Source organism: Ascaphus truei, chromosome 3 (genome assembly GCF_040206685.1).
Source record: "Ascaphus truei isolate aAscTru1 chromosome 3, aAscTru1.hap1, whole genome shotgun sequence".
Lineage (NCBI taxonomy): Eukaryota > Metazoa > Chordata > Amphibia > Anura > Ascaphidae > Ascaphus > Ascaphus truei.
This window is the reverse complement of record NC_134485.1, coordinates 84590262-84602775: the sequence shown is the minus strand read 5'-3', so window position 1 is coordinate 84602775 and position 12514 is coordinate 84590262. Positions and strand designations below refer to the sequence as shown.

The 12514-nt window shown below is 42.8% G+C and overlaps 1 protein-coding gene across 2 annotated transcripts in view; it reads right to left on the bottom strand.

The window, feature by feature from the left end:
- Positions 1–1860: 1860 nt before the first annotated feature.
- LRRC75A (leucine rich repeat containing 75A) overlaps positions 1861–12514 on the bottom strand; it is a 279851-nt gene continuing 269197 nt past the window's right edge. The window contains exon 3 of one of the 2 annotated variants that reach the window (XM_075594449.1): positions 1861–2894. In XM_075594449.1, the coding sequence (XP_075450564.1) occupies positions 2375–2894 (520 nt within the window). In that variant the 3' untranslated portion in view covers positions 1861–2374. The remainder of the gene's footprint in view (positions 2895–12514) is intronic. The other variant, XM_075594448.1, reaches the window with a different exon arrangement.

Below are 12514 nucleotides of genomic sequence, written 5' to 3'. Positions count from 1 at the left end.
GGACACATACATGTCCAGAGAGGTATTACCGGACACATACATGTCCAGAGAGGTATTACCAGACGCATACATGTCCAGAGAGGTAATACCGGACACATACATGTCCAGAGAGGTATTACCGGACACATACATTTCCAGAGAGGTATTACCGGACACATACATGTCCAGAGAGGTATTACCGGACACATACATGTCCAGAGAGGTAATACCGGACACATACATGTCCAGAGAGGTATTACCGGACGCATACATGTCCAGAGAGGTAATACCGGACACATAAATGTCCAGAGAGGTATTACCGGACACATACATGTCCAGAGAGGTAATACCGGACACATACATGTCCAGAGAGGTATTACCGGACGCATACATGTCCAGAGAGGTAATACCGGACACATAAATGTCCAGAGAGGTATTACCGGACACATACATTTCCAGAGAGGTATTACCGGACACATACATGTCCAGAGAGGTATTACCGGACACATACATGTCCAGAGAGGTAATACCGGACACATACATGTCCAGAGAGGTATTACCGGACGCATACATGTCCAGAGAGGTAATACCGGACACATAAATGTCCAGAGAGGTATTACCGGACACATACATGTCCAGAGAGGTATTACCAGACACATACATGTCCAGAGAGGTATTACCGGACACATACATGTCCAGAGAGGTATTACCGGACGCATACATGTCCAGAGAGGTAATACCGGACGCATACATGTCCAGAGAGGTATTACCGGACGCATACATGTCCAGAGAGGTAATACCGGACGCATACATGTCCAGAGAGGTAATACCGGACGCATACATGTCCAGAGAGGTAATACCGGACGCATACATGTCCAGAGAGGTAATACCGGACACATACATGTCCAGAGAGGTAATACCGGAGGCATACATGTCCAGAGAGGGAATACCGGAGGCATACAAGTCCAGAGAGGTAATACCGGAGGCATACATGTCCAGAGAGGGAATACCGGAGGCATACATGTCCAGAGAGGTAATACCGGAGGCATACATGTCCAGAGAGGGAATACCGGAGGCATACATGTCCAGAGAGGTAATACCGGACGCATGCATGTCCAGAGAGGTAATACCGGAGGCATACAGTACATGTCCAGAGAGGTAATACCGGACACATACATGTCCACAGGTAATACTGGACACATACATGTCCAGTATTACCTCTCATTTTTTACTGGACAGTGGCCAAATACAGGACCAGTCTGGTTCAATACTGGACACCTAGCAACCCAAATTATTGATCCAAGGAGTAATCTGATATCCATTCTTGGAGTCAGGAAGGAAGGTATTTTCCCCTTATCATCATTGGATGACATTTCACTGGGGTTTTTTGTTTGCCTTCCTCTGGATCAATATATACAGAAAGGCAAGATTACCGTTTTATAAACTTCAAAACCGAACATAACGTGGACCATTTATTAAGGCAGGGGTGCTCAACCCCAGTTTTAAGCCCCCCCCCTCCCCCAACAGGTCCGGATTTCAGGTTATCCCTGCTTCAGCACAGGTGACTCAATCCATCCCTGCATCAGCACAGGTGGTTCAATCAGCGGTTCAGTCAAAGACTGAGCCTCTGATTGAGCCACCCTGTGCTGAAGCTGGGATATCCTGAGAACCTGACCTGTTGGGGGGGGACTGGAGTTGAGCCCCCTTGCATTAAGGCCTCTTGGCTGCACCATTGGTTGCATAAAACAGCCACAGTTTCATCTCAAGAAAAAATTCTCATTAAAAGAAATTGTATTATCTCTTTCAGAAATCTGCCACCGTTTCTCGCCTCCCCACTCCCTCCATCTCCTCCATCTCGCCACAATTTTCCAGCTGAGAGACTTTGAGAAATAACCTGCAGTGTGTAATCATTTATTTCCATATACATTCATTCAACAAACAGGGTCCCCGTTTGGTAAAACTTAGCATATGTGCCCTAAATAATTCACCTCTAATATGTTTTTTTTTTTTTAATAACAATTGATCCCATCCATAAATGATTTATCTGCATTTACAATAGATATCTTAAGAACCTGATCTGGGCGAACGTTGAAATCCACTGTTTTCGAAGTAGTATACCATGCTTGTTACAGTAGAAAAATGTTAAGAGCTGAAGAATCATTGGAATAAAGAAGAGAATGAAGGAGCACGGGAATGAACATACTCACATTGTAGAGGAGACTAATCGAAGTCTGATACAAAGTCATAATCTGTTCAGTAATCTCTCAGGAGATGGGTTACAATCACATTTGCTTGCAATAGTCATATTACTTGACGATAGCCCATCTTCTGAGTACCTTACAGAACTAGAGATCACAGGGTCAGCCCCTGCATATGTACATTAGCAAGTGTCTGGTTAACTTTTTGACTGGGGGTTCTGGTCCCAAAATCCGCCTGCCATTTGTTCATCCTGATTCTCTGCTGATCCGTCCTGGTTCTCTAGGTCACTCAGCTGTCCCTCTCCAAATTCTAGGATGGTCGGCAGATTCCCCTGCTTGGGGCAGCGCTTCTTGAGGCTGAGCAGAAAAGCCTGGGGCAGGGAGAAGATGTCCACGTTGTTACCAAGGTCAATCCAGGTCATGCTGGGGAACTTCTTGGGGTCCTTCAGGGCTTCGGTTATCTCTCTTAGGATGGCTTTGGTCAGCCGGTTGCCGTTGAGGGCCAAAGTGGAGAGGTGGGGAAGGGCGCTGAGGACAGGCATTAGTTGGAGGAACATCTCGTCCGTGATTTCAGTGAAGCAGAGCTCCACATTCTCCAAATGCTCAGAGTTTTGCTGGAGATAAAACACAATGCGGTCCAGATCTTTCATGGTGAGGGGGATTCCTGACAGGTCCACGGCGCTGTCATGGGTCTTCCCTGTCAGGATAGCTTTTAGGCTGCAAGAAGAACAAGAATCATATTAGGTTATAAAGTATTTTACAGAGAGTTCAACATCTATTGACTTAAAAATCAGTGAGATTTTGGGGTAGGGGACAACAATGGCAAGAGCTAGTTTTTATAAGGGAGACTATACTGAAATATATTAGGTCACTAGTATTAAAATAATGTATGTATTATATGCCACATATACATTTTCTGAACTAACATTGCCCTCATTTTTTTTCTCCTGGGAGACTTTGTTGAATTAAGGTCTCGTGGCTGGAATACGGGGTAGGGAGAATTACTCATAAATCTGCACTTGATTTACCCAAAAGAAAAACCCTAATTGTTTTTTTTTATATAGGTTTCCTTTTCTTTGATAAACTTGATGATGTATTGTGATACAATTTTGCACCAGTGTCACAGCAGGGAGACTTTGATAAATAGTCCCACCTATAGCAACATAGGCGTTATGTGTTACATTCTCTCCACTGGAAAACTGCGGCAAAGAAATAGCACCTACTTTATCAAAGAAGACAAACTCAATGCAAATCTGCTGCTATTATTTGCACCACTTTTTATTATTATTATTACTAATAATAATAACAACTTTATTTATATTGCGCTTTTCTCCCAATGGGACTTAAAGCGCTTCACGGTTACAAAAAAGAGTCGCGAAGAAAACATTTAAGGTTATAAAAGAGATCAAACACAAGGAAAGATACAGCACAGGATGGGACGGCACTGTAGCTATTAAATGCCGGTCAGGTTGTGGTTCATTAATTAAACGCCTGGGTAAGCGGGTCGGTCTTGAGCCTGTTTTTATAGCGTTCCAGAGAAGGGGCCTCTCAAAGTGTACGAGGCAGATTGTGCCAAAGAGTGAGAGCAGTGAGGCTAAAAGCTCGGGCCCCAAAGGAAGTCAAGGAGATTCTGGGAACGGTCAGGAGTCCTTCATCTGCAGATCGAAGTGAGCGAATGGGTTGTTCTAACTATGCAGAGAAAGGAATAGAGGGTTTATGTATCAAAGATTGTGCTGTTAAACAATTCATTTCAGTTCCACTACTTTGGACAGATGTGTGTGAACTAAGAAGCTTACAAGTGCATTGGTCGGAGTGCATTAGAAATAGGTTCGCCTAAGTGCATTAAAAAGGGAGCAGCAATGTGCCTGAAAGCAAGAGAGCATAATCCTTTCAGGTAAGAGCTTAATGCGATTGGTAAAAGGTTTAGCTGTAAAGACATAAATAGAAACATGGTCAGTACACTCTGTTCTTAGGGCTATCAACCGGTCCCAGATACATAACTTTTTCTCTGCCAGAGTTGATTAAAAAATGTTTTTTTTTTAACAAAATATGACTTATCAAAGAAAAGAAATCCAGCTGAAAAACAATGGTATTTTTTTGCCTTTGATAAATCGGGTGCAATTCTTTTGAGGGCCGGGAGATAGATTAGTAAATTGCATACGCTATAACATATATTATCTCTTACTGTGCATGCAATGTCTTGTATATAGGGTTTGCCAGGTGTCCGGCAAAATACCGGTCTGTCCGGTTCAAAACCGATCTGTCCAGTAAAAAATGAGAGGTAATACCGGACATGTATGTGTCCGGTATTTTCTCTCTCTGGACGTGCGGGCAGCGGGAGTATGAAGGGTGGCCGGGTGCAGCATCCCCGCTCTTACCTCCGATTGAGAAGCAGACTGCAGCGTCTGGTAACCAGGGAAACGGGCGTCATCCACCCCTCCCAGCCAAGGAGAAGACTAACCAATGGGAGTGGTCAACATCATGTACAGCTCCCCCATTTGCATGCTGGGAAATGTAGTTTCCTCCCAGCTTTGCATGTGGGAGAGGAGAGAAGAGCTCCACTCTGTCCCTGCCACCACAGGTAAGATACCAGGAAGAGGAGAGGATGAAAAAGGAGGAAGGGGAGGTGGTGAGGAAGTAAGAGGGTGGTGGTGAGGAAGGAGGATGGGGGATGAAGGTAAGGGAGGGGGTGAAGATGAGGAGGAGGGAGGGTGAAGGTGAGGGAGGAGGAGGAGGGTGAAGATGAGAAAGGAGGAGGAGGGGGGTGACAGTGAGGAAGGAGGAGGAAGAGGGGGTGAAGGTGAGGAAAGAGGAGGGTTTGATGGTGAGTAAGGAGGAGGGGTGGTGGTGAAAGAGGATGAGGGGGTTGCAACAATCTTGGTAGTTGGAGAGATCAGTATAGCTCGCCATGTATGACTGCAGGTATGTTATTTATAAATTATCTGATCCGTTATGTAATTTTTTTTTCTAAATTTCCCTCCACGCATGCACCAATTTGCACCATTTCTTATTCCATTTCGTAAAAAATACTGGGAGATTTTTTTTTTACGAAATAGAATATGAAATGATGCAAATTGGTGCATACATGGAGTGAAATTTAGAAAAAATTAGGTAACGGTCTGAGAATTTATAAATAACATACCTCCCCACCGGCTTTTCGAGCGTGCTGAATTTTTCACCGTTGTGTCCAGTATTTTTTGAGAAGCCACCTGGCAACCCTACTTGTATATAATGTATAACCCTTCTCACTTAATATAACTATGTATTTGTAACCATGTGTCTGTCATCATAACTCTGTGCCCAGGATGTACTTGAAAACGAGAGGTAACTCTCAATGTATTACTTCCTGGTAAAACATTTTGATAAATAAATAACCCCTTTTACTTTCATGCAGCAGTTTATTTGTTTTTTTCCTTTATACATATATAACAGGGTATGTTCCATAAGTACCTGTTTCTCTCCACATAGTGTATCTGCGATGTAAGTCCTGTTAAATTCCAGGCATTAGCAGGTTAATCTATGGGCCAGTCTATGGGCCAGTGACCCCCCTTCTGCTTCCCTTGAAAGTGAAGGATGGTAGGTGGTGACTCATGGCCTGGTACAGCCCCGTTGTAGGTGGGTACAGTCCATGAGCCCGTCCCTTCCGAGCCAAAAGTTAGTGGGTTCTTTCCCTCAGCTCTTCAGAGAGTGAGGAGGGAGAGAGTCTGTCTCTGCTCTTCAGAGAGTGAGGAGAGAGAGGGTCCTTGTCCTCAGCTCCTCAGGGAGAGAGGACAGTGCTATCAGACTTCCCCATGGCGGGGCAAGCATGCTCACTCTAGGCCGGCTGGCCTAGAGACCACCTGGATCAGAGCCCTACTGACGGGTATGCACCTTCCAGAATTCCTGGGGCTAGTGGAGAAGATTATAGTATGCGCTGCAAGGAAGAGCTGCTGCAGCATGCTCTACAATAAAATCCGTTCAAAGATACTTCTGCCTCTGGTGTCAGATCCTGGGCAGGAGGGGTATGATCGTGCAGTGATGGGGGGTGACACCCGCACCCCGTGAGTTCCATCAAAGCTGGAGGCGCTGACACCAATACAGAAGAACCCAGAGACCTGTCCGAGCCAGTCCTGTTCCTTTCTCCTTACCATCTGGCAGACCACTCAGTACTCCTGCAAGCCTACAGGTAGAGCACCACACACCTGGTAATACGCCTACTCCCCAGCCTGGGTCCCTAAGTGAGGTTGGGGGGGTGGGGGGGACCGTGTTACACATATACAAGGTAAATAAAGGTGAGAGGAAGGGGAGAGAAGAGAAAACATGGCGGGAAAGGATAGGGAGCAGGAGAACGTGTCAGGGACTTCACCAAAACACATAGGCCTTGATTCACTAAAGGATGATAAATAATAAACCCTGCTGCTATCGGGGTTTCACACCAATTTTATTTATTGACCAATTCGCTGCAGCCATAACACCAGAGGCAAAGCCGTGATACGAAGCATTTTACTGCTGCCCTATGTCAGCGGTATTGTTAACGCCGCATATGCAAATGAGCATGCAAATTAGTACTGAACGCCAAATTAATTCTTCAAATGCCCTTCACTAAATTTAGGTTTAAAAAATATTGACTATTGTCACCAGGCCGCAGCTAGGCCTATCTTGATATATAATGGTGACTATATACATTGGCAAGATAATACTGGGCATTCAATAGCTGCTAAAAATATATATTAGGACTTTAGAACCGCAGTACCTTCACTCACTAAGGATTAAGACACACGCATACACTTTGAGTTAAACTTATATAGGCTTCCGGAGGCGATTTCGGCTTAAAATACTTTTTAATGTCACTTATAAACCTAAGAGGCTTATTCTATATCCACCGAAGTGGCTGATCGGACCTTTATCCTGCCGAAATCCCGCGTTGAAATCAATAGGGAATGTCGGAGAAAACAGGCTGACTTCGGCAAGTAAAAAACAAGCCCCTTGATCTGTTTAATTTATATATTATAATTAGCCTTTTGTTTGGCTGAAATCTTTAGGGGTGCATTTCATAAGTAGAATGTGAAAGATGCAATATTTTCCAACATGGGCCATATTAACAGCAATAAATGAAAGAAATGTACATATTTGTAGAAATGTGCAACCATAAGCATTTGCTGTGGCACAGAAATAAAGGGATATAGTCATATTTACTGCTCTTTTACCCCGATGAAGAGAGACATGGTCCCTCAAGTGTGCAGTGATCTGAAAAACGACTAGTAAAATGTTCAAGGTAGCATCATTTGGAATGACTCTTGTACAAAATAAAAAAATGTTCTGAGATCTTCCATATTTGTGTATTAACATAATATAAAGTTATATGTAGGGTTGCCCTGTGTCCTGCATTGAACCTGACTGTCCTGTATTTGGACACTGCCCAGTAAAAAATTGGAGGTAAAATTAGGACATGTATGTGTCCGGTATTATCTCTCTGGACATAGTGATCTGACCGGCTTGGGGGGAGAGGGGGGGGGCGGGATTTCTCCGAACAGGGAGAGATCAGGCCTGTTGCTATTGGGCTGGGCAGCTTCATCCATCCTGATTGGATGCTGGGGAGTAATGCAGCCAATCAGGAGGAAGTGTCAGGAGCCTGGGGGTTGGACCAAGGAGAGGAGGAAACAGCATGGAGCCGAAAGAGGTGAGAGGGGTGTGTGTGTGTGTCTCGAGCGCGTCACACCTTTCACCATTGTGTCCAGCATTTTTGGAAAAGCCACCTGGCAACCCTTGTTATATGTAATTATTGAATTTGATATAAAAAGGCCAGGACAAATTTGCATTTCTGGTTGTCAATCGACAACAATGCGCAAATGTTTTGACCGTAATAAACTTTTAAAATCATAAAAAGGAACCCAGAGTGATATTATTCTATCCTCCTAATTATGGAAATACCATATGTGTACTGTAGGTTGTCGAGATGTTTCTGCTGATTATAGATCCTAAATTAGCAGGTGCATATAGCATTTTTTTTTACACAAAACTTGTGGAATTATAGAAAATTAATTGAGTTCTCCTGAGTCTAGAAATACCACATATGCACAGGTTTGTGATGTGTTTCTAGTAATTATGTGTCCCAAATTAATTGGTATGGTATAACAGTACCAAGATCCCAGAATACCACAACAAATGTATACCGTACATCTTTTAAATGTATACACCCCAACATATACAGTACTAGTAATATAGATAACTTCTGTATTCCTTATTAAAAAAAACTGCCCATACATGGTACAGTATGGACACAATCAAGAAAAACATAGTGTGTGCGGAATGCAGAATGTGGAATGCTTTTGAAGAAAACCCTGCTGATTTGTAGAAGTATCACTGTGCCTCCAACGTCCCTCAGAGTGCTAATTTAGGAGATTTTACCAATACTTTAAGATGGTGTGATATTTCTTAAAACAGTTGTGGATGCGGAGACCCAGCAAAGAGGGGCATTCAGGACAGTAGTACTGGGAGTATCTTATGCCCTTGTTCAGAACAAACTCTGCCGGGTGTTTTTTGTCCTTCTGCCATCCATGCAGTAGAAGAGGGAACGTAACATGGGAAACGCCTCACTGCGAGTCCCATTACACTTTCCGACCTGGGCGCTTAAGGCACAGCTTCGTCCTCATATTTTAAGCTGGAGATGAAGTCTATTTTGTAGTCAAGGAATGGGAGATGTTGACCAGATGGTGCCCGATTATATAGCACAGAGGACTTTTAAATGGACATATATGTGTTACATACAGTAGATGGCATATTGTTTACACCATATCAAGGTCATTCTAATGACAATGTATGGCTGTAGCATCTGAGCGGTCTACTCCACCAATGTAATTGTCATAATCAATAATGCACACAGGTTTGTTCACCGGTGTTGTGACCATGTACAGGAAATGCTAGGATGACTCATGGTAGTTAAAATGACACATCTTTCTTATCTGTGTACTTCAGACTAGCAGCTCCTCGCTCCGTAACGCAGACTTTCCGCCAATCTTTTGCGACAACAAGCCAACTTGGATATCCCTTGCTGTTTTTCATGATCAGGCCAGAGTATCAAAACAGTACAACATTTTAAACAGATTGACCTTGCTATAATAATTTGCAAAATAAAGACGGTACCCATCACATAGCAAGAGGTGAATGTGATCCCAGATAGGCTTTCAGTTTATGCCTAAAAGAGGAAGGGGGTGAGAGGGGGGTGATCCAGATGGGTCCAATTTGCATCCCCTTATAGATCTGGAAAAAATGGGTGTACACGGTGGAACTTTCACATAACTTGTATATTTTTATTCCATGCCTAGCATATTTGGAAGGGGTGTAATGTTTAAATAGTACTCTCCCCTTGTATAGTTAGTGACTCATCAACAGAGATGTTCTGAATCGGGGTGTAACTGTATATACTTCAGTAACATTTGGAGAGAAGTGGTCAATTAGGGGCCTATGTTTATAAAGCTGCTCATGCTCTGGGTTATCTCAACTAGGGTATTATCATTAAAATGGAGAAAGTTCAACAATATTTCATACTGGTTTCTGTTCATTACTGCTGGAAAGGGAGGAGTAGTTTAGAAAGGGGGGGTAGACCATTATGAGCTAACGTACAGTTTTTTTTATGCCAATTGAGTGATATATATATACAGTATATATATATATATATACAGTGGTCGACAAATCACCAAAAAATCTACTCGCCAAAAAAAATAATCTACTCGCCACCTAGTACCACACATGTGCTGCTTGGGCCAATAGGAGCTCGCCACCATGTTAAATGCAGTCGCCCGGGGCGTGCAAATGTATAGGTTTGTCGAACACTGTATATATATATAATCACTCAATTGGCACAAGAAAATGGTACACACATTAAATATATATATAAATATAATGGAAACCAATTTGTAAAAAAAAAGTGTCAGGTGAAAAGAGCTGCATTGAAGCTATTGGTCTTAAATTTGTAACATCAACATTGATTCCATCAGATTTTGTGAATAGAAGGGGTCCAATTATATATTTATCTGGAGACCTACAAATTGGAAAACAAAATGTGATTGTGTGGCCTGTGGAAAGGTCCCCTGCCCCAACCTCTGGATCCTGCTTCATAAGCATTTCTATAGATTCTGGACCTTGCTGTGACTGTCCAGCTTCAAGCTTGCTGGGTTCAACTATTATTGTTTGTGTGAGGGTGAGTGGGAGGGGGTATCAGAATCACTGGTTTGATCACTGGTTGATTGTTCATAACCAGATCCAGAGACCTTCCCAACACTTAACTCTGATTCTGAAAGGTCCAGGAAAATTAATTTTTGTGGGTACCATAGATATTCCACAATCAAAATGGATTAGTAAAATCTACCACAAATTAAAGGTCTCCCAAAAACCACAGCTGGGTTTAAATGTCTTCCACAAATCATATAATCCAGACAAATAAAGATTCCCCACAAAGCAATATAAATATCTCCCACCAATTAGGTATAAATATATAGATCCCCCAGAGATCAAATAATGAGGTAAATGTAAAGATGCCCCACAAATCAAGTGTAAATGTACAGATCTCCAATAGATCAAATAATAAAAATTAAATCTAAAGATCCCTCACGGAACTCCGCATTACTCACATCCAGATCCTGTAATAGAACGTTCTCATGGCCTGGAAAGCCACAGTTAGGCAAAAGTTATACAACATAAGCACCTCTCCACCTTTAAGACCCATCTAAAAACACACCTCTTTAATGAAGCATATGGGTAGCACCGATACTATACCACTTGGATGCACTGACCTTGATCCCTTGCATACACATTTACTATAACACACTCCTACTGTCTCTGTAAGTTCTCCCTAATTACCACATAGATTGTAAGCTCTTTGGGGCAGGGACTCCATTTGCTATGGTTACTGTCATGTCTGAGTCGCTTATTCCCATTATGTGCTATATTAGTGACACGTGTATTACTGCTGTGAAGCGCTATGTACCTGGATGGCGCTATATATAAATAAAGATATACATACATACATTATTTACAGCATTATTTCCCTCTTCTTTCTTTCTCTCCACTGTAGCTAGAGTCCTATTTCGAGGTCTGGAATGGAGTAACGCTAAGACATAATAATGTCACGTTATTGGAATATAATGTAATGCTACAATAACGTGATGTTAAGCTCAGGCTAATGAGATGTAGAACGGCTGTATACAATTAGCTTTGAGCCCTGAATTAACAGAGCTCTATGAATCTGGGTGAAACCGAGAAAGGTGAAACGCGTATAGTGACGTCGACAGAGGATCCACAGCCACTTCGCCGACCGGAACCCCCAGATCTTGCTGACGTCACATCCGGATTCGCTGGAATGCAGCCGTGAGACGCACGCAGAGCAGAGGGGAAGCAGAAAGCTCATACAAACCGGAGGCGAGATCGATTGTGTATCTAAATGCCTAATAACATCCTAAATCATGTGAGTGTATTGTAATATACTTACCATTTTAATACAGTTCTCTACAGTCTGTACTATGTTTGGTTCTTTGTGTTTAACCACTTAAGGTATTCACTTATACATCATCGCTGAAGCTGACATACTATTCCTCACAGCCGACGAGGCATAATCTAAAGATACCGCTACGTACATTGATCTATCCTCACTTTTGTGAGTATACAATTCATAGACCTTGAGAAGACAAAGACACTTGTTATATAACAATATTGCACTATTAGATATATTTTTTGTCTTCACATGTTTGCGCTTCCCAACGACCACTACTTCTTCAGGCTGTACCGTATGATAAGATGATTTGGCAAATCACAGCAATCACATGGCGCAGAACATGTATCTGATGTATCTGAAAGGCGAGAGCCTTTCACTGCCGGTAACAGCGCGACCGTTGCTAAATTGATGCCTGCTGGAGCACGCCGGTCACTGTAAGGGGGTTACGTTTATACACGTTCCTAGGGCCTTACATGTGCCGGCCCTGAAACTTTTATAAGCGTACATAGGACAGTATGGGGGTTGATTTCCAAAGAAACCAAAACAGTCACATTTCCTTTAAGTAAGATTACAGGCGGTCCTCGTTATCCGTCGCTTCACTTTACGACGGACGGCATACCCGACGCATCACAATGCAATCCTATGGGGATGTTTTTCGACGCCGGAATGCCTTATCCGATGCTTACCACAGCTGATTAACATTGGACTCACTTTACAACACTTTCACTATCCAACGCTACTTTCCAGGACGGATTGCGTTGGATAACCGAGGACCCGCTTGTACATTTGTTTAAGAAAGTTGCTACTTTGTTATTTTCAAGATTTGTTTTTTTTTTTACCAACTAACAGGGATTGCACCTTTAAGTGA